The sequence below is a fragment of the Ixodes scapularis genome, unplaced genomic scaffold, assembly GCF_016920785.2.
Source record: "Ixodes scapularis isolate PalLabHiFi unplaced genomic scaffold, ASM1692078v2 PGA_scaffold0__279_contigs__length_252992795, whole genome shotgun sequence".
Lineage (NCBI taxonomy): Eukaryota > Metazoa > Arthropoda > Arachnida > Ixodida > Ixodidae > Ixodes > Ixodes scapularis.
In genome coordinates this window covers 77,585,051-77,608,037 of record NW_024609835.1, presented here as the reverse complement: position 1 = coordinate 77,608,037, position 22,987 = coordinate 77,585,051, and the positions used below count along the sequence as shown (strand labels likewise).

Here is a 22,987-nt window from a genome sequence, read left to right as displayed (position 1 = left end):
CGTCGGCCACATACACAGGGTTCCAATACTGCTAAGTCGAGAACCTGGACCTGTGGGCCAGGACGGCGGCTTCCTTGTTTGGCCTCTGGGAAATGCTGCACAGAGACTTCCCTCGTGAGCGGGGAACGTAGGTGGCCTGGGCCTCCTGGTAGGTCCGGACTCCCTCTGCCAGTTCCAGGAAGCAGCCGAACAGCTTCTGGGTGTAGTCTAGGTCAAGAATGATAAGAATTAAGTCACATACATTGTGTCAATAAAAACGTTTGCATTTACCATAGGACGCAGGCTCCATTTTTCGGTTGCCGACCCACTCGCCTTTCCTCGCCTTGGGGAATTTCAGGACAAAGCAGTCCTTGTCATCCTTGGTTGTGGCCTGCTTTCGGTCCCAGTTGGCGTTGTAATGAAGGACAGCAATGGCAGTCCTGTGAAGGCCACGCAAAATAGGCAGAATATGTCCTTAGCATATTTCACCATTCTACAAACATAAAAGGGAACCTCGTTGCCCTAGAATACTTCAAAATCTCAACCTACCGTGCCTCCATGCCCTCCAGACTGAAGTGGCTCGACTTCGGGGTAAATCGTAGCAGCAGGCTGTGAAAGGACTCGAGCCGGTACGTCTGGCCATTTCCAGACAGCTTAGGGATGTCCTTCAGCAGCTGTCGTGACATTACCACCTTTTCGAGGGCGTCGTACGGCTCAGTTCCTGCATTTAGAAACAGCACCAGGTTAAATGGTAAGGATGATGCACACTGTAAATTCCCTGGTATATGTCAACATTACCCTTATGAAGCCACCAGCGTTCTTCAACGATTGGGGCATGCGTGCAAGCAGGGTAGAGCGGGTCGGGATGCTGGTGCACATTGTCCACATGGCGCATCAAGGACATCCACTTGGCCAGCACCAGTGCACCATTGTCATCACTGGTTTGGGCACACCAGTAAACGTGTGCCCGGACAGTCTTGACCCACTTGTTTAGCAGGCTGTTGCGCTTTGTTTTCCCCGCGAGGGCCAGCTTGCTCCCGATGCCTTAAAATTAGAAAAGGTGTGTGCATGGCAAGCAGAGTAACAATGCATTTTGAATGACAATATACATATATGTTCAACAGACTAAAACAAATGGCAGCACCAAGCTAACTAAAAACTAAGTTCAGCATCACTTGTACTACGTAATCCGTTTGGTAAGATAATGCTACCTTTGGCAACATGCCATGCATCGAAACGGTGCTTGGTGTTGGGGTAGTTGCTCTTCATCAGGGCGTTCACCCCAAAGTGGCGGTCCGTGACGAGCACATGCGGGCAGAACCCCCAGCCCTGGAGATGGTCGAAGGAACGTTTGAGGCCCTCGGTTTCCATGTTGTTGCTGGACTTGACTTCTGTTGACTGATGTAAAAAGAAAAGGTAACAAAATCTAGAACACTTGTTCATTTAAAAGCTGAGTTTAATTTATCTATATTTATGAACTGTGACCTCGGAAGGTCTGATGTCTTGGGATGACAAGTAAACGACGGATTTGACATAAAATGAATCCTATAGAGATGGCCACCTATACCCAATTGAGTGAATTTACAAAGCTTGCTATATAAACTGTTCTTTCGTTAATCTCGGGTTAAAAATACTGAATCGCGCATGCTGAATGCAGATTGTAAGGGCATCTTTGCCTAACATATTATAATCTTGCATAACAGTATGTTCAATTTTGAAATCTTTACTACAATGTAGATATACACATTCACAAATTTTCCATTTATTTTCAAATACAGCCGGCACGCGTGCACCATCCCGCTTTGATGTATGCTTTTCTTCCAAGCACGCAATTGCGATATTTATACTTTTCCAAGTCTTTATTGCGGCAGGTTACCCCGTTGAGTGCGCTTCTTACCGAGCACAGATGCAATGCAGAGAAGCGTTACTTGCGGAGCTCGCTTCCGCGGGCATTGCTAGTGCACTGATGCTCGATAAGAAGTGCACTCAACGGAGCTAACCCGCCGCAATCAAGACTTCGAAAAACGCGAATAGTCCAGTTCATGTCGAAGCGAATATCGAATATCGTATCTTTCGAAACTACTATTCAAATATTCGCACAACTCTACATAAAACAATACCCAAACAAATATTCTACTTAGTTATAAACGAAAGGTAACAAGATAAATAACTCAATTGAAGTAGGCAATTTTCTACTTAGCCAGTTCTTACCTGGATAACCTCGAAGTGTAGGATTTTGTTGATGTTTGTTTCCAGCAGCGTGTACGTGCCATACTTCGCCGAGTAGCCGGGAGAATCGGCACGGCCGTCGCCTGCCAGGTGAAGCTTGCTGCCACGCATCGCCGTAAGGAGGGTGGTCTGGTCTTCTTTCCATACCTTTGAAATACAGAAATATAACATCAATCTCAACACAAAGAGATACATGTTTTACCAACAATTCTCTAGGCAGGTGTACTCACCTTTGCAGCGGCAGGGAATACCAGACAGCCTTGAATCAGGAAGAGTTGGCTCTTTTGAAGAACGGCAACACCTACAGAGCTCAGGAGACGAATAACTCGTGTAGGACTGGCCCCAGAGAATGTAATGGCGGCGGGTAGGAGAAGATTCATCAATGCCTTCCCATTAATCCTGGGCTGGCTTTCCCAGACAGTCTTGTGGCCCCTTACACACACAGTCACGGCATGCAGCAAGGTCCCCCGTTCCTTCAAACTTGTATGTGTAGGAGCCAAGCATTCCCTACAGACCGAAAGCAATTGCAGGAGCATTGAAGCGCAGACGATGAACTTACTTTCTTTCACGGGGTTGGTGGTCGTGGTAGAGGTGCTGCACTCTCTGCAAAACAAAACAAGCAGTGCATTTAAAACTTGCTTCAGAAGCTGTGTTTTTTCCATTTCCTCTACGCTTTCGCTCGTTGTTAGGTCAGGGGCTCCGGAACCAGGGGGGCAGTTGCCCCCACAGGTTCTATACCACAGGGGGCATGCCCCCACCCTAAAAGCTGTTCCGACCCCCCCCCCCTCTCACCACCCGTAAGGCTGTTGAAGCAGGCTGCACTCCATAGACGACGAGGTGCCACAAGCTAATCAGTAGTTGGTGACACGTATTATTTCTTTGGAAGCCTTGTTAATCCGTTCGTTTGAAGTTGTCATTCATTGTTTGTCCAATATGTGCGTTCTCACTAATCAATCTCCAAAGATTCTATCAGACTGCAGCCTTCATTTTTCTGCACTGTGCTTCGTCAGTTGCTGTTGATATACCGGGTGATTCAAGGAGACGGCAGGTTCTTTAAATCGACCGGAAAATTCGGTTTCCTAACCTATCGCGCTACGACTTTGTGGAGCGTTGCCCACAGATTGTGCATTGTATTTGTAAAATTTGCAAAGAGCGAACTTACCTGAGGAAAAAGTAAAGAAAGAAAAAGGCTGGAAACGCAGCGACGCCACCGGTCTTCAAACAACACGGCGCCGTTTCGCACGGGACACAAGAGATGGCGCAAACGGTCGCGACGCCAGCTGCCGCCAACGAACGAGCAGACGACGCCGAGAGCCGGCATATTTAGCAGACAAGGAACTGCAGTTCCCTGTTGTTACCGCACCTGTTTTTGTTTTTGCGACTGTCGCCGCCCGCGGAACGCTCGCCGCTTTTGAGTCGAAAAGATTGTCTGCTAAAGAGGCCGGCTCTCGGCGCCGTACGCTCGTTCGTTGCGTCATCTCTTGTGTCCCGTGCGAAACGGCACCGTGTTGTTTGAAGACCGGTGGCGTCGCTGCGTTTCCATAGGAGCTAAGCCTTTTTCTTTCTTTATTTTTTCCTCAGGTAAGTTCGCTCTTCGCAAATTTTACAAAAAAAAAAAGCACCGTATGCGGGTAACGCTGCACAAAGTCGTAGCGCGATAGGTTAGGAAACCGAATTTTCCGGTCGATTTAAAGAGCCTGCCGTCTCCTTGAATCACCCGGTATATATATAAAGAGAGACAGAGAGGTGAACTACATGATGCAACATGAGCCCCCGGATGTTGCCCCCACGCATCAGATATACTTCTGAAGCCCCTGTGTTAGGTGATCATTTAGGACTTAACACTCGAAATCCAGAACATCAAAGCTATATCCTATTTGTAGCATAAAATTATGGTTTCGAGAAGGTACAGTGAGCACATACGCATCAGGTCCTTCATCATCCGAGGTCACGGTGTCGTTCCAGGGACTGGTGTCTGGAGAATCCAGTTCCTCATATGAGTCGATCGAATCATTTGGCCGATAGCTGGTGTCCAGGGCATCGCAGTACATGTCCTCACAGTCGCTCTCCTAATCGCTCATGTCCACAGGATCGGTGTCGGGCTGCGAAGTCTGAGGAGTGCCGTCCAAGTCCAAAGAGCTGGGGACTGTGCCACTAATAGGCGTAGAGCACCGCTGAAGTGGCTGCTCGTGTTGTGCGAAGGTTGCTTCTGCTACACAGTAGGAATAAGCATAGAGACAGTTATTCATTGTTTTGTTCCAATTTCGTGTAAGTGCTCACCCTGAGTTCCTTCTGCTGCTTGTAGATGTCCTGGGGCACTGGTCTCATCTCCCAGGGGACTTGGGCCTGCCACCTCCGAAACGGACTCGTCCTCGGGACGAACACAGCTGTGCAATGCATCTGCAACAAAAGTGCATTGCAAATGAAATTCAGTTATGATCTCTTCTCTCAAATGTAAGCCTATGTAAAGACACTGCATCACATACCGGAGGATGTGGTCGACGCCTGAATTTCAACCGATGTTTGCGAAGGTTTTTCTGTTTGTATGCCTTTGCTGACATACCAAGACTTTGGCGTCTGTGTACCTGGAACATGAAAATCGTGATATTTAGGATACATTCTTTAAAATTCTTACTGTGCAGGCACCTTTTACTAGCCTTTTTGAACATGTCTGGCTCCATGTACTGCATGTGGGTGGCCGATTGACATACACGCACGTAAGTTCATTCGAGCTTGCAACCTGCGACACCACTGAAGTGGCTCGGTCCCTTTCCTGTAAGAGTGGTGCACCAAGTGATAGCATCTGCAGGCACACCAAACACAGCACGTAACAATGTAGGCAGAAATACATACTGGGAGTGGGCATTCTGCTCTAGCTTGATCCACTCGGACGACAGAAGGTCCACTATGCAACGCCTCGTGGGCTCCGTCTTTTTCGGAGGCATCACTGGGCGACGCATTCAAATGCAAAGTTTCCCTTGCTGTGGCTAACGTGCTGTTCTTGCATGTGCGGTCCCTTTCCTGTAAGAGTGGTGAACCAAGTGATAGCAGGCACACCAAACAGCACGTTACAATGTAGGTCAAAATACATACTGAGATTGGGCATTCTGCACTAACTGGATCCACTTGGATGACAGAAGGTCCACTATGTGATGCCTCATGGTCTCGGTCTTTTTCGGAGGCATCATTGGGCGACACATCCAAATGCAGAGTTTCCCTTGCCGTGGCCAATGTGCTTCTCTTGCATGCTCGGTCTCTTTCGTGTAAGAGTGGTGCACCAAGTGATAGCATCTGCAGGCACACCAAACACCACTAACAATGTAGGCCAAAATACATACTATGATTGGGCATTCTACACCAAGTGGATCCAGGTGGAGGCTAGCAGGTTCACTTTGCGACGACAGCGCTTCTGGACCTCTGTCAGAGGCGTCGTCCAGTGTAGTGCCTGCCAGCAAACCATCATGTGCCAAGGTTGTGCTGCTGAGTTGCCTAGCTGTATCTTGGTCTCCACTCTGTGAACGCAATCAAACAATATTTAGTACTCTTCATTTGGCCATGAAACTCAAAATCCTATAAAAGCCTGCTTTATAGGAAGTGCAGAAGCAGTTCAAATAAACTTCAACAGAGACAGTACTAATTCAATGCATTTTCTGTGTGAACTTTTTAGCCATAAAACTATTGAGAATTCCTGTAGATCCCTTATTTGATAAAAGAAATTTCGTAAAACTGGATCTTGAAAACCATATTTTGTTTGGTTTCAAGTGCGGAGTTATTTTTGTTGTTTTCATGACTCAAATGTACCTCAAGAGAAAACGAGGCAAAAGCGATTGTTTGCTCAACAGATTAGCCTTGGGCCTGTTGCCTCATGTACTACAGTGGTATTGCTCGTATAACCTACCCACTTTAGTTTCCTTACATTTAAAAACAATCAGTTTTAGCAAAACTTGGCCGTTTTAGTTTCTCCATATAGCTCATTTTGAAACTCCACAGCTGTTTCACAAGAGGACATTCACTGTGTTTCCTGATTATAGCGCGCATGGTTTTTATAGAACAGGTAAAAACGCATGCCAGACGGTGCGGTTTCAGCGGAAGTGCGAGCGAAGCCAGAGATGAAAAGCGAGCTGCGCTTCCAATCTTGCCGACAATGCGCGCAGTGCGGCAATGCGCGCAGTCATCTCTCGCACTCTGCTGAAACGATGCAACGTGTTGGCGCTTTCGAGAGCACTGAGTACGCACTAATAAGTAACCGACGAATGTACGTACTCGGGTCCGACGACGTTTCACGCATGAGCTGTCTTCGGAAGGTGCTCTGCCAGGGAAGATGGACGGCACGGCGTCTGTCTTCAACTTCGCGTACTTTGTCGAGAAGCCAGTGTCCGCTAATAAACGCAAATCTCGCTCATAGCACTGCGGCAAGAAATGATCGGAGCAGATTAATAACCGGGCCGTCGGCGACAGGGGCTTCTCACAACCCGATCGGTGCACGGCGTCCGTCCACAGTTTCCGACGTTCAGTGTCGGCAGGAAGCGAATGGCAAATAACTCCCGGGCTGCTCAGCTGGCAGCGAGAACAGGCGGCGACACAACATCGCGTGCCCCTGCCTTTCCGCCCTTTACCGGCCATCACACCTAGGCGCCAGGCATCGGAGACAGTCAAAACCGCACACACCACGGCGCAAACTGTAAAAAGGCACGCGGCTCTCTGTTCTCCGCCTGCAGGCCTGCCCGCCTGCATGCGCCGAGCCAGAGGAGCCAGAGCGAGCCAGTGGGCCGAAGCCAGAGCCGAGGCAGCGCAGCGCGCCGGTAGCGCCGGTAGCGGCGGCGGCGCTCCTTAGAAAAGAAAATACCAAGAAAACAAAACGTATGTAACAGACGTCAGCAACGGAAACGGAAATGCATTGTTTGCTGCGCAGCACGTCGCCCGCTAAATTAGCGGATTTTGGTGTCTTCGGGCATCATAGTCTTTGTTGGCCGGTTTAACGGTCTTTTAGATTGTATTACTTTCTAATACTTGACATGCGGTCTCTCTAGAGGATAATAAAGAGAGTTGCATTGTTTTTTCACAGCAGAAAATGAAGTGGAGTTTCCCTTTAATACAAGAACTTTATTATTAGTTTATTTAAAGTGTATCTAGCTTAAACGAATGTCCACAAACCCGTTTTTACCATGCTTAAATTCATTGACCATTAAGAAATATCACAACATTCAATATAATATATCGCTATTTGTAACGGCCTAATGCTCTCATCAAATGAGCTGGCAATCGCGCCGGTGCGTTATCATACTGGTGAACTCATTTATTGAATAAAACTTTTATAAGACATACATCAACATATTTCTGTTTACAAACCGTAGATCCTCTTTTTGTTTTAATTTCATAAAATTTATTTTAAAGTTAAGACTACAGTCGGTGACAGGTCAAGAAGGAAGTGGAAGCTCCTCCCACCTCTTTACACTATAGCAGAGAGAACGCTGGAGAGGAGGTCGCCTCCTCTCCAGCGTTCGCTCTGCTATAGTGTAAAGAGGTGGGAGGAGCTTCCACTTCCTTCTTGACCTGTCACCGACTATTGCGTTTTGCTAAAACTATTTTATTTAAAAAAAAAAAAAAAGAATGAAATATAAAATTTCAGAGGCGGCTACAAAAGGAAAACAAAAAATTATTTCATCTCCGCCGATGCAGAAATTGAAAGCCAGTTAAAAAACAACACCGTGAATTTTGCGTGGAACCTGATCGCTAGCGTACGTGACTCTACCGACATTTTACTGCATTATGGGCTTCTAAGTGCAGCACTCGCGGGTGATCAACGAAATGAATAAAAAACGAGTTCTAGAGTTAAAGGATTCGGGGTGGTACGAAGGGTGACTTTTTTTGCGGTCCCTATAATGTAGTAGTAAAACAAAGGCTACAGGTGAAACTCTTGCATACGCCAGCGCTCTCTATAGCGCGCAGCTAAGACACATTCTAAACATATATCGTTCTAAAAACCTCCATACTGCTACTTGCAACTAAGGTGCTGCTTTGTTGTGACTTGAATAGAGATTTGCTATTGTGCAATTGAAACATGCCCGGATCCATGGCATAGGCCCAATTCCGGATATACAATTTCATTATAACGCTACTTACCGTCCATCCAGCAAACTTAGCCTCAGACACGAAAGTGTGTCCAGTGCACTTCCAAGACTTCATCTGAAAACTAAGATCCCACCAATGGCGTCAATTGTTGATCGGTAACTTAGTTTTCGAGATCACAGAGCACTTCATCACGGCTCAACGCGTCCAGCACACTCGCTTATCGCACTGCGCTTGCTTTATAAACTAGCTAAGCTGTGCCTTCTGTGGTGCTGAGTTTATCACGCATCATTTTCCCCGGGTTCTCCGAGGCCACGGCTAGCGCGTCAAAAAAATTTCGAGAAGCGTGTTACAAAAACGACAGTGATCAAGCACAAGTAGTGCCTTATAGCATGTAGCCAGCTACTTTCCTCACTGCTTCACCCGTCCAAAAGTGTAGGGGGGTAATATAGTCGATCGACTACTTCCGGTGGCCGAATTCTCGAACCGGGGTAAGGTGATTCGTAAAATTTTCTTCTTGATATTTGGTTCCACCTATGATATAGCGAAACTGTCACTTTCTCTGCGACTGGTAAGCAGCCTTGCCCAGACTTTTGCCTTAAATCATATATCAGTAAGACGTCTGAGTTAGCTTTTTTTCTCGATTCACATCGTAACCGGCAGAGCGTTTTCTAGAAAGTAAAAGAGCGACGAATAGTTTTCCTATAGTACTGATTTTGCATGTTTGAAGGTTGATAGTGGCAGAAATCTCCAAGCTGAGGTGAATTTTAATCGAGAGGCCACTGGGAAAAATAAAACCTGAAGCTAAAAACCTTTAATAAACTGGAAGAAAAAAAAAGAAGAAATATTTGTATATCAAATACATAATCACGTAAAACTATTATTTATTCTGGTGTACTTAATCTTACATGTCCACCAACGCACTCTACACGTGCTCCTACCGGGGATGACAGCTTACACTCATTCGAGCTATCAAGATTGTATCAATTTTTCTCCTCTATTTTCGTTTTCTTTCTCCACGAACAACTTATATAACGAGTCCTACAGGTTCACAAAAAGAACAAAAAGAAAAGATGCGAAGCATAAACTGAATAAAAAGTAGAAAAAAAAAAACACCTTTTGGTTGTGTATATATGTATATTTTGATGAGCACACATAAACACTTTCTTTGTGATAGTTGCCCCTCAAGGCACTTAAGCTCTCTGGTTGAAATTCCTCGTTATTTTTTTGTCGTTGTTCCTTGTTGGGGAGAGGAGGAGACAGTAATGATAGATTCATGAACCTGTTTACATCAATCACCGAAGAACATTCCATCCCTTCACTCGACGACGCCGCGCTTTCAGTACTTGCACATTTCTCTTGATCTCGAGGCAACGACATTGAAGGACCGCCATTTGAGCAGCCATCCATCATCCTCTTTTCATCACTACGCTTTCCAACACTTCTTTTCTTTTTTCTTTTTTCGGAGCAATCTCTCCGACCAACTCAGAATTGTGCTCTCTCGCACGTGAACTGTCAAGATTTAGACGTGTTCACTGTTATTTCTGGACATGAACCTCTAGCATATTACTCGCAGCTCAGAATTCACTTCATTCTTCTCTATGGGCGTCAATATGTAAAATAAGAAAAAAAAAATTGTTGTTGTTTCTTTGAAAAAAAAAAAAAACACGCAAAAAAGATTTTTTTTTTTTTTTTTTTTTTTTTTGTAGTTTATGTAAGGGGGCTCCCGGCTCCGTGAAGCTGCTCTGAGCAGCTTTTGTTCCGGGAGGCCCCACCAGTGTTCGTCTGGCAAAATTAATTTCTGAATTTGAATTTGAAACGTCATAATCTAAATTCTGAGACAAGAAGACAAAAAATAACAGACATGACGACACGCAATTTCAGTTTGTGTTGTGTAGTCTCGTCCGTTATTTTATTGGGCTGTGTCTCAAGATTTAAATTATAATGTTTTCTGTTTGTTTGATGTTGTTTTTTACGCGATAGCGTGATGCGCGACCCAAACCAACGCATTCTTGTGCGCGCATGGGCCGTGCGCTTCCCGGAAATTGCGTAATTCGTGACGTTTTTTTTTTCTGTTTCCGGGGCCCTTTCTGAGTCACAAGCATGCACGTTGGTTAGGACGGTGCGCCTTCGGGCGAGCGGAGAGCATCTGAGCCACACGGCGTCGTCGTCGTGAGCGTCGTAAATGAAGAAGGGGGGAGGGGGCCAATAGTGAATGCGCACCTGGCGCTTTGCTCATTGGCTCTGGGGGTGGGGGGGGGGGGGGGGGGGGGGGGGAGAAAAGTTGAAGGGTAGAGGGGGGAAATATAAATAATTTTATTCAAGGGAGGGGGTGGGTTATGTCGGGAGGAGCGCGAGGGGGAATAATTTTGTGTTATAAAATACCGGGAAGCAGGAAGGTGGGGGTTTAGCGCTGGTGGCTGGCACGGCGCAGTGTCCGTTGATCAAGTAAGAAACTGGGAGCCGGAACTGGTACCCTCCATCGATTGGCCGGGAGAGGAGCATCCTACTACGTCACAGCGCGTTTTCGTGCGCGTTCAGAAAAAGTTGAAATCATGTAACTTTCTTATGTGCGACCGGAAGGCCCAAGGAATCAGCGGGACGTCACGAAATACGCAATTTCCGGGAGCCGCACGGCCTACGCGCGCGCACACAAACACGTTGCTTTGGATCGCGCTTTAAGGAACTCGTGTCGGAGAAAAGCTGGCGTCGGCGTCGGAGTCGGTGGCGTTGTGACGGAAAAATCATGATTGGTCAATAGGCTCATGACGTCTCAGCCCCATGAACTCGCGCGGGAATTTCAATCAACCCACAACGCTCACGCTCACGTGACGTCCCGCGTGGAATGATAGAAATTAAAAAGAATCCCATCTAATGCGAATTGAAGATCGCCGCATGGCTCAAGTATTTGTTTTTGATTTTATTCATGTTTGCGTAGTTTGTTCGTTCAAGGACGCCGCAAGGTTTAAGAAAGACGTACATACTTTGACCTATTTTGAATTCGCGAACCTTATATTCAGCGGAATTTCGTGAAGGACTGTATTTCCGAGTTTGTTTCTGGGGTACTAAATTGAGTAATTGAGTGTCAGTTAACTTAAACTTGAAATGCAATTCTTTTTTTTTTTTTTTAAGAGGAGTTTTATTTTGGTTTTATTCCGCAAGTTACGCGAAACCCAGCTTTCCGCCGAACAGAGAAACGGGCACCTGACCATTCGGAGAGAAGCACCGAAACCTCCGCTTTGTGAGCGCTTTAAGGGGGAATTACCTTCCTTGCACGACGCTCAGGACCCTGTGCTGGAGACAAAGGGGAGTTTACTTCGTACGATTATATAAATAAAAATAAAGCTACGTTTATTTTGATCCCAGACTCACCGCTCCGCACCAACTTCTTCATCGGAATTACTAGCATTGATTGGGAAGACAGTCCCAAAACCCTGAACCTTTTCTAAAGCATAAAATTATTTTTAACAGAACCCCCAATCCCAAAAATTTCTCTATCCATCCTTCCGTCCGTCTAAATTTTTCCGGGGAAATTGAATTGGTGTTTGGGTCACGTGACGTCAATTGATGTCACATGATCTAATCTCACGTGACGAGTACAACAATTCAGCTTTCCTGCTATATTTTGCATACAAATTGATATCACATGGCCTGCCGTCACGTGATCTATGCACCAACTCGGTTTCCCCGCTCTGTTTCGTGTAGAAATTGACGTCCCATTACATGAAGTCACGTGACCTAACCACACAATTCAATTTTCTGGCCATATTTAGCGTGAAAATGGATAACACGTGGGCTGCCGTTACGTCAGCTGTGCACCGATTTGGTTTCCCCGCTATATTTAGCGTTAAAACGAGTTCACTTGACGATGTCACGTGACCTCAACTCCAATTCAAATATTCGGCTAAATTTAGCAGGAACGTTGAGGAGGTTATGTAATCTGACCTCGCATGATCTATAGGTCACTACACTTTCCCCGCTAAATTTGGCGAGAATTTTGATGACCCGTGGTGTGACGTCAGGAGACCTATACACCCATTTAATTTCCCGTTCAATGTATCGGGTGATTTGATAAAAATAAAGGTTGTTCTCTCCTCGAAACGGTTGTTTAATGTCTTCTGAAATATTTAAAATGATCGCACTTTAAATAGTGCATTTCGTGCGTTATTACACTTAAAGCTAAAGATCTCAAACAATTTTGTTTATTAATATTATTTTTTTCGGCACTTGGTTGTAGGGAGGAGAAGGAGATATGGCGTAGGTATGTTGACGTGGTTATAGGTTTACTATACGTCAAACGTGCTTTTCTATGAATAAACAACAAAAAGAAATGGCGAAACTGACATTTTGTAACAACTAGATAACGTCAGGAATTCAATTAAATTTGATTCAATTCATTTTATTAAGAGCAAGGCACAAATGTTACTAAAAAAAACAATAAACCGGTGCCAGTAAACCGCGTCTGTTTCACGTGTGTTTTTTTTTTCTAATCGGGTGATTACTTATTTAATAACTGCTTTTCTCAGCAGCATTCTGGGTTTTTTCGACCACAAGAAAAGATCATCTCAGACATGTCTGTAACCTTGAACAAAAGCTATATACTTAAGCAGGTGTGACCATAGTTGCCTGTGGAAGCTCGCTAGCTTATCAATAGGGTTCGGAGTTTTCGGTTTTAACCAATAAAAACCGATAAAGGTACGCCGAATCCATTTTCAAAAATTCGGTTTTAACCGAAAAAGGTCAGTTTTTAGGTTCGGCATTTTCGCTTTAAACCGATAAAAATCGACAAACGTACGTCGAATCCATTTTCTAGAATTCAGTTTTAACCGGAAAAGGTCACTTTGACCTCCCAGTTGTACTGCGGAGCCGTGGCGAAAAAGTGGAACGACAGTGTCTATCGAAACGTGTCCGAATGAATGGGATACACGGATGCCATCACGACGTTTTGGTTTAATGTGCGCATCATCTATCGAAACGTGAAGTCCGAAATGCCGCATGACTTCGCCATGTACGAGCGTGTTTTCAAACTCGTTGTAGGGAACACTGACATGATGCAAGCTCTGCATGTTGTGTTGTGCTTGAAAACGTCGAAACGTGTCTCTTTTGGCGGTCACAATTAGTTGATTGGCCAATTTTGATTTAGGCAGCGCTTTATCTCCACAACCTGCCAGTGTTCAGTGTTAGCTTGGAGAGGGCATTCTTGAAGTTGAGGGTCATATTAACAGGAAAGAAAGAGTGTGGATCAACGAGGAGAACCTCGGAAAGTACTTGTGTGTGTACTATAATAAGATCACCTAATCATGATGTACAGAAGGGGAAGTTTCATGTTTTTTGGGCATAGGCTTCATTTCTGACTTGTTCGTACTTCTATTTTTTTTTTTAACAGTTGCACACATTTTTCAAATAAAGTGTCCATTTCTTTTTCAATATATTTGTGCCGTTATTCCTTGAGGGATCACAAATATCAGAGCTACAATGATCATCTGCTCCGGTGTCCGTTGGTTTTTATTTTATATTCACCGAAAAAAAAGTGAAAGCCGTTTACAACTCCTTGTAACGCCGAATTGGAGCACAGCTCTTGAGGAGGAGGAGGGAAGGGTACTGAGGGGAGGGTAGACCCCTCTTCCTCCTCTTCCTCCTCCTCCTTCTCCTCCTCCTCCCCTCATTTTTTAATATACTCCGGGGGGTCACGCGACCTCGGGGGGAGGGTCACGGGACCTCGGGGGCGGGGGGGGGGGGGCGGGTCACTTGACCTCGGGGAGGGGGGCCACGAGACTTTGGGGGTCACGTGGCCTTGGGGGGTCACGTGACCCCCCGGTCCCCGGTCACGTGTCCGGGGGGTCACGTGACTTGGGGGTCAAGTGACTTAGGGGTCACGTGACCTTGGGAGGGGTCACGTGACCTTGGGGTGACCTTGGTTACGCCGACGGCGACGGCGACGCCGACGCCGGTCAAGCCGGAAATGGGCGCCTAAGAGCTGCGCTCTAAAAAGCCGATGAACTTTTGTGGGTATAAATATACGCCGAAAAAAACCGAAAATTGAACTTTAAAATAAACACCGAAAAAAGTACGCCAAATTTAGAAAAAAATAGAAACCGAAAACGCGGAACCGTACTTATAAACTATACCCGCTCTCAAAGAACCGGTATTTGCTCACGATACACATGTGCATAAACATACACAAGCTATTTATCCATTTCTTAGAAATAGGAGCTCAATAGCACACATATCAAAAAAACACTGACGAGAGAAGTTCACTGTACGTCACCCGCACGATTTTAGCTGAAACGATGGCGTCATGAACCAGTGGTAGAGAACCAGCAAATCCATTCAGTTCTGCTGAATGTCTATGGCGGGGGTGGCCAGGCAGACCGGGCCTAAGAGCAGCAAACAACACCACAAAACTTCCAAGAGTTGCGGGGGGGGGGGGGGGGGGGGGCAACTCAGTGTTGTACGAAACGGCGTTCCAAGAATCGGCGTTCCTGGAACGCGTTCCTTTTACGAGGAACGAAGGAACGCCGCCGTTCCATTTGGCATCGGTGGGACTGGAACGGGAACTCGTTACATTTTTACTGGAGCGGAAAGAGTAACGGCGTTCCTTTTTTCGTTTAGTGGTGTCATTTTTATTATATTTTTACGAGGGAAATTTTCAGAGTATAAAAGCTATATCATTTCGAAAATATTGTTTTTAACTCGTTCATGTTTTGGTTACTTATCTTAGGATTTATACTGTGTGGTCCTCGCTCAGTAACAGTCGGTTGCTAGAAAGTTAGAGGGCATCAATTTTTTTGTTTGTTTTTTTTGAGTGCCCGAGACTACGTTACAAAAAGTAAAACGTTTAGTCGCACGAAAAGACACAAAGAGGGGCGTTTCAAACTCAGCTACGTTATTTGCTTCTACGAATCATCATACACCCAGAAATCTAAGGCCGACTAAAGCCATTTCTGAACTTTTAAAAAAAGACCTACAGTTACAACAAAATCACAGGTTACTAGACATTCAACGCACTTTTGTATCCCGAACATTGGTCACTTAAACGACACACAAAAATGAGCCTTTATTCCTTCTCCCTTTGTCCCCCACCCTCAAACTGAACAACGAATCCAACCTTCACAAAGAGCTACTTGTAGTTTTTAAGGCTGACTTTCCAAAAGCATGCCCTCTGCTTCACTTCGACGTCTTGCCGAGAGCAATATCTAGAAGCAATCGCTGTTAAGTTCGAACAAGGAACTTCGTTAGATTGAAACGTGTGAGGTCCTTGTAAAACGCTCATGCAATGCGGGGTAACAGTAGGTGCGGCTTGTCTGAATCGTTCACCATAAACATGAATCTGGTTAAAAGCTGAGATTTTTAAACTTGAATATATCAACAAATAAAACCTTGATTCCGCTTGTTTTCTTCTCCTGGTGCCCTTCCATCACGACATATAAATTCGTATGTTCCCATTTGATGGGATAGATAAAAAAAAAAGTTTGCTTGCTCTAACCAAATATGGTAATTAGAAAAATAGAAATGTAACTTATATATAACTAAACGTTCCATTTTTAAACTGTAACGGGAACGAGTTCCTTTCTCGCAGATGGAACTTGTAACGGGAACGCGTTCCAAAATTCAGAAGGAACGAGGAACGTGTACAACACTGGGGCAACTTTTGTTCAGAGCAATAAACTAAACTCGAAGTATTTTCAATCTATCCGAGTCAAAAGCAGTCCAAGTGTACGTAAGGTATACCAGTAGCACCAAGAGTTCCAAGCCGCAACCTTTCTTTCTATTTCAAACGCGTTCCATTTCTCTTTTTGGGGAAACTCTTGTGTGGTTTTCCCATAGACCACCTCTGGTCTATGGGAAAACCGGTGGCCGAGTATGTTAACGCACCACGGCTTGAAGCGCGTGGAGCAAAAGCTCGCGCTGCAGAACCGAAGAATCCTGAGTTGGATCCACAAATCTAACCATTTTAACCTGGGTGAGCATCGTACCAGCGTTCCGTCGTGTATCACTAATTCGTGATGCACGGTAAAGTCATCAGTTAGCAGTTGTGCCGCGCTGACTAAATTTCTCATCTAAAGCTGAGACAGGAGACGCACATTCAGTCCTACTGTCTAAACATAAACACAACACAATTATTGTTATGTGTTTTAGTGTTCATTGAAATAATGTTAATTTTCTAGTCAATCAACAAAATGCTTCAGCACTGTATTTTAGTTAAGGCTCGTCGCCTGTGCAGTCACCAAAATTGTAGTATAATTTAGAATATATTGTGCGGTGTTAAGTGCTAATATCAGGCAGAAACAAATACTGCTTGATATTCAAAATTTGAGACGTGTAAATTGCGTGTTGCTCATTAGCTTGATGAAAGCTGCCGTTTTTTAATATCGTATTTTAAGGTTTTAATTTTTTTAGAGCGCAGCTCTTTGGCGCCCGTTTCCGGCTTGAGCGGCGTCGGCGTAACCGCGACCCCCCCCCCCCCCCCCCCCTCAGTACCCTTCCCTCCTCCTCCTCAAGAGCTGCGGTCAAGGTCGGCGTTACAGGGAGTTCTAAACGGCTTTCACTTTTTTCATTCAGCCAATACCAATTTAGTTTAGATTATTAGTTTCTTAATACAATTTTATTTTAAGGCTTTATTAGGCTTTGCAAGGCCGACCTTGACTTACCGTGTCAGAAGCAGCGTGTTAGGGCGATGAACCTTCCCGTGTCGAACCTTGTCAAAGCAAGGTTCCTGACCCTCCGCTTTGATGAAGTGGTAAAGTTGTTGCGGCAGAAGACGAACCTGTCCGGGCGTCTCGTCCTCAGGAAGAATTTTCTCTTCGTAGCTAGTGGGTCGGAGTTCTGGCTCTAATTTCAAGAGCGACCATTTTCGGACTTCGGAGTAGTACGGACACTCCTATGTTAGGTATTTGGGGGGTCGCCCGCACATCGCAGTCTCGGTACATTGACCCGTTCGTCTGCAAATTACTTTTGCCTGACTGCCGGTGCTAGGGTGTTGTTGGTGTCAGCGCGTCTGACCGGGACCTGGGCCGCCCAGCGGCTGAGTCCCCGGGGTCATCGTCGTGAGCTCTTTGTTATGTATGTAAACTGCAGCGGCGTTCTGTCTAAGTCGGAACAAAGTGCCGTTCCTTTCTATAGTCGTGTATCCACGGAGTCTGTTACGTCATCCGGCGATCTCGCGGTTTGCTCAAAGCTCGGATATGTCCGGGGCCTCCGTGCTCTGCCGTATTCGCGTCTTACACGATCTGCGCATTGTCGCTCGTGCCACGCTGTTTACCCATTCCTTCGCCCGTGTGACCGAGTGTTCCGGCACCTAGTCGACTCGTATAGAGTGATGTCTCTTTCGCGGAGTAGCCGTTTCGCAACGTCTTCAATCCTTTGCACCTGTTTTGCCCGGAGCCTTGATTGCGTTTCTGCTTTCCGAGTCTGAGTATGCGTCCTTCCAGCTCGTGTCCGTGAAGGCGATTGTTCACCTCGATTCCCAGGGAGTGACGTTTCTCTGCGCGAACGGCCGTTCGTATAGAGATGGGACCCTCAAACTGCGTTCACACTGTTACTACATCATACTGAAGACAGTGTGTGCGGACTGACGCGTGTTTCTTCCTTGAGTATAGGACAGTCTTGTCAGGTTGCTAATACAAAAGCTGCCTGCAGACATGTGTTCAAAGCATGTATGAAGTAAAAATGCTTAGAACATATGATTGAGACGTGCCCTCAGATACTTCAGTCATCATATGCCTGCAGCGAACAACGTGTCTTTTGTGTACGATGTGGAAGCAGTGTGACTGTTGCTTTAGGCTTGCAGGGCAACAAAAGAGGCTACAGGCGCAGGACGGCAGCTTTGAAGCGTGCTCTCTGAGCCGGGGAACGAGTTTATGTTGCTATGCTCTCGTGGGTTCGGGAACGCGTGCTTAAGCGCCCCGATTAAAGCTGCTCACGCGCCCTCATTCCCTCTTAAGAAATACCGCATAAAGTTGTCCCCAAACGTAAGCAACGCCTCCTTCATAACAAGGTTATAGATTTCTGCATCAGCGTTCGGCTCAGACTGGTCTTCAGTCGGTAAGTAGACGATCGAGCCTCGTCAAAACGCTAAGACGAGCGCGTCCAATCCGTGCCCCGCGTTTGCCATCTTTACGTGACATTGAATATTCAGCACTCCGGGGTTGGTATCTAGAAGGTGTTTCCATAAAAAAAAAAAAAAATAAGAAAGAGTGCTCGCGCCTTTCTTCGGCAGCAAACCTGACGGCCAATATTTTAACTATAATTTTGTGCGCAAATTCGTTCTTAGAAGAAGTACTTGTGCGATTTGACGGACACTGCAGGCTACACGTTGCATTATGCATCTCATTAATGCTGAGCGCAAGTTGGTCTGCTTCTTGCCCAAGAATTGGGATTATGACAGAATTTCCAGCTCTTATTGGCTCATTGAAACAATATTGTGAATTAGACCTCGAGAAATTTAGCATTGAGGTCTACCCACTACCCTTCATTAAAGCCAACCAGAACTTGCCGTCGTTCTGAAGTAACCGCAACCTCAGCGTCTTTACCTTAGCGTCCTCAACCTCTTTCAACCATGCTGGTTTGGAAGAAAAAAATAAACCAATTGTTAGTTGCGCCTTTGGTGTGTTAGTGTCCTCCTTTTTTCTCCAAGTTTGTAAACCTTAACAGCGCTGAACAAAAATAATGAAAAACCAACTAGCCCGAACCAAGCTTTATTCAGCGCAAGGAGCAGACGTCTTGGTCTCCGCATAGATCGCGCCACCTTCGAAGCGCACCCTCGTCGAAACCTACATGGAAGCACGTTGAATATTTATCGAGAATCCGCAATCATGGCGAAACAAGTATTACGTTTTACTACGCGGTTGACATACTGTAAGGCTGCATCGCATTAATAACGAATGTTTCAGTTCCTCGGTAGGAGCCCCGACAATATGTGACGTATCGAAAGTATTTCGATCTCAGACATCAGGACCGCCCGTATGAATGTCGTCGGCACGTCGTGGAGAAAGCATACAGGAGGACCAGAAATGTATTATATTAGCATTCTTTCCCCACGCGGAGTGCCGCGGAAATCGACGGCGTCACCTTCAGGAACCGTCGTTCGGGCATGGAGGGAGCGAGACGGCGACGAATGGATCCGGGTCGTTCGTGCCGCACTCGCGCCGTGCCCTCTCGCTTCGGGCTCAATGGAGGCGAACGTGCTCGCCCATGAATGGGCGCATTCGTGGCGCAAGTTACCCTACAGCTGTTAGCGGGGCGTTTCCGGCACCCGAGTCGGGGCTAAGCGCGAGGCATATGTCATTGTGTGGGAGCCAAAGGCAAAACGAGCCTCTGGCTGTAGAATGCTTTAAACGTGTCTTATCATATTCCTTCCTCATTGTTCGCTGGATGACGAAATGTAAAAGGGGAGCTCTGACTTCAAATGGGCACATTTTCAATAAAATATTATTTCTCAATGATACTGACTCGCTGAGCTAAACACACAACTTAAATAAAACTGAATGAATAAACATAGCGACGGACAAAACATTAGAAAAAACAACGTAATTTTTTTTTATTTGGTTTAGATAGAAATATAAATTACTTTGCAACAGAACTTGTCCAGTATTTACAAGCGCCAGGGCTCTAAAGCAAGGCTCGGTGTAAGCAGTAGCATGCAGGCAGGAAGTCGACAGTTCAGCATATTATCGTGGTGACTATACGATTGAGCTACACTTTACGGGTGCTTGCTGGAGTAAGTTGCTGATTAAGAATTGTTGGAGAAATTTAAGAGCAAAATATTGAAGAACTCAACGTTTTCTTGGATGCTATCGATGTTTAAAGCGAGAAAAATACCGACATCTGGACTCCTGAGGCCAGATTTGCGAAAAACAAATTGCCTTACGCCACAACAACCTATAGCTATGACGATCGTAAGTTATGAAAATCGTAAGCTATACAAAAATTACCACCATTTAGTTGCGTAAATACAGGTTTGTTATTATGTTTCTTCGTACGACCTTTTTTTTTTTTTCTTGAATCTAGATTTTTTTATTTGTTCGTATGTGGAGCCGGATATGATACAGAAAGCGGAATGGTATAAAGCAAACATTCCGTACTATAGACGAATTTTGTTTCTTGTTGGTACAATGTTTCTTCGACTCTGCACGATAGTCGCCGGTTACAAATGTGGCCGTCGCCAGCCACTTGCTTGTCGCCAACAAACAAGATCACTCTAACCGCTCATTTGCACTGGAAGCGGATCCGCGTTCGCAAAGCGGTTGCGAAAGCGGTTGTATGAAGATCCAGTAAAATTGCACGCGCACTCGATGTTATCGAGCGCGCGTGCAATTGTACTGGATCTTTATATAACCGCGTTCGAAACCGCTTCGTGAACGCGGATCCGCTTCCAGTGTGAATGAGCGGTAACCGCGTCCAGCCGCCGTACCGCCGTCTGCGCCGGGAAACAATTTTACATGGGGAGAGGCGTCATGTTATTAAATATGCTGTCCCCAATCGCGGCTGAGGACACAGGGGACAGAATGCATTGATGTGAAAAATATGGTTACAATTTTATTTACAAATTTCAAACACAGGCGCTTGCTACCGAACTATGGGACGCCTCTTGCCAAACGGCCTCATAGTTTGCACGTGATCGGCGAACCAAGCCTTAAACCCTTGGGGCTAAAATTAGCTCATGTTTCGAAGGCCGGCGGCAAGCAACTCACTGCATTTTCAGCGTGGACGGCAAGGCGAGGTCGAGAGTTCTTCAGAACAAGAACTAACAATAACTTAACTGAGAAAGAAAATAAACTTAGACCCTAACATTGCCATCATCATCTAAAGGGCACGACAAGAAGCCTCAAATAAAATCTAAAATTCCTTCGCTGTTTCTGTTGCATTTAGGGGTATTTGAGTCGTATTACAAACAAGCTCAATAAGCGTTTCGAAAGAAAAGTAAAGAAAACCACCTCTTCGTGGCGAAACAAATAGCGTTTGTTAGTAAAACATATATGGTACTACAAAGTGTTTCAAGTGAAACCGGCCAAGTTGAGAGCATACATCCTTACGCAGCCCTGCCCCCCCCCCCCCCCCTTTTCCAAAAGAAGAACACACACAAAAAAAGGATAAAACCGTTCTAGGAAGACCACAACAGCTATGCATTAAGGATTCATAAGATCGCCAGGCGATATTTCAAGCTTTTGTGACGCAGGTTTTTTTTTTTTTTTAAGTAAAATGAACCATAGGCATTGTTTAAACAGTCTAGAATATTCTCGTTAGTTAAAGACTGGAGAGGTTTCGCAAGATCGATTCTTTTTGAAAGAGTGCTTCAAAAGTGTGGAGAGCTCGACTGTTTCAATAACAAACAAAAAGAAATCCATGCTTGACCTCTTAACTGTTTTTAAGCGCTTTGTTTTTTGCTACATATTTGCGTTGTGTTCATAAAGCATGTTTAAGCTCAATACAATTAAGCCGGAGTCACACTGCTATACATTATACAAAACACAGTGTGCATAAACATGCGAATGCAAATACAATAGAAATTCGAATAGGTAGATGCTTCGAATGCCTCATGGCAATAAGCTTAACGAGAAAGCTTGGCACGCGGCCTTTGAACCACGGATATTGCGGTGACTCGTTTCTGCAGTCTGTGTTTTATATGATGTATGAGCAGTGTGAGCTTGGCTTTCGCTGCTGCGCAGAAAGTTCTTCGCAATATGGGACCTGTAGTTTCAGATTATGAAAAAAAAAAATATAAAATACACGTTCGGAGAATGTATTGTGAACTTACTAGATCTACTAGCTCGAAAAAATAGGGAGTCATCAATCTCGGGTAAGGTGGCCCCTTATTTTGAATTGTCGTGTTGAGTTTTGTCCGTGAGGTCGTGTATTGTTGCATGATTTTTTATTGAAGATTCATCTTATATGTTTGCATGGGAAACATGCGATTGTGATATGAGATGTTTCTCATGCATCCAAATCGCTTCTGCAAATCAAGAAAGTTTACTTCAAAACTTCGTTAGGTCAAACATAAACTACAAAGTACCCGTTCACGAAAAAAAGACGAAACGTTCGAGTGTTGCCCCGTTTCTTCAAGAGGTGGCTTCGTCCGAAGATTGCTACTTATATCATTTGACAAGAATGACGCTCTAAAGAGAGCGATCGCAACGTAAAAAAAAACTCCACTGCGGCTAATGCTCTGTGTATGGTCCTAAAGGGCTAGCACGAGAAAAGGAAGCAGAGTGTAATGTATGTAAAGGAAAAAAAACAATCCTTCAGAAATTGAAGAACACAAAAAACGTGTGGCGTAGTTAATGAGTGCACCGGCCGTCAGAACCATTTTAGGCTTACTGGCGAATTGATTTTTACATCTGCTTGAGGACGTCTCCTGCCTGCCCATGAGGAAAAGGACATAGCCCGTAGTCATACAAAATACCGCGTGATTGTTCGAAGGATTCAAAGGTTTCTAATATGGTTCGTGCTAATTTGCGACTTTATCTTAACTTTTACTCGGCCATTAACGAAGATACGAGAAACAAACACGATATAATACCCTAGGACGTGGGTTCCACCCGAACTACCCACGCCCGACGTACAGAGAACGACCTCACAACATCGAGGAGTACCTTCGAAATTCGCCATCCTCAGCATCACCTCTCCGCCGTGAAGCTCACTCACCATCGCAACGACGTTTAGCGTCTCCAGCGCCACGACCCCGCCGAGAGATCCTAAGTGCGGCGATGCC

The 22,987-nt window shown here is 45.4% G+C and overlaps 1 protein-coding gene across 1 annotated transcript; it reads right to left on the bottom strand.

Annotated features, from left to right (window-relative positions):
* Positions 1-31: 31 nt before the first annotated feature.
* On the bottom strand, positions 32-2,588 carry LOC115324738. The gene is made up of 7 exons (XM_029985371.2): positions 2,439-2,588; positions 2,191-2,355; positions 1,191-1,377; positions 778-1,023; positions 529-700; positions 271-419; positions 32-207 (listed from the first exon to the last, which is right to left on the bottom strand). The coding sequence occupies exons 1-7, from the start codon at positions 2,586-2,588 to the stop codon at positions 32-34; spliced, it is 1,245 nt and encodes a 414-aa protein (XP_029841231.2).
* Between the last annotated feature and the right edge of the window lie 20,399 nt (positions 2,589-22,987).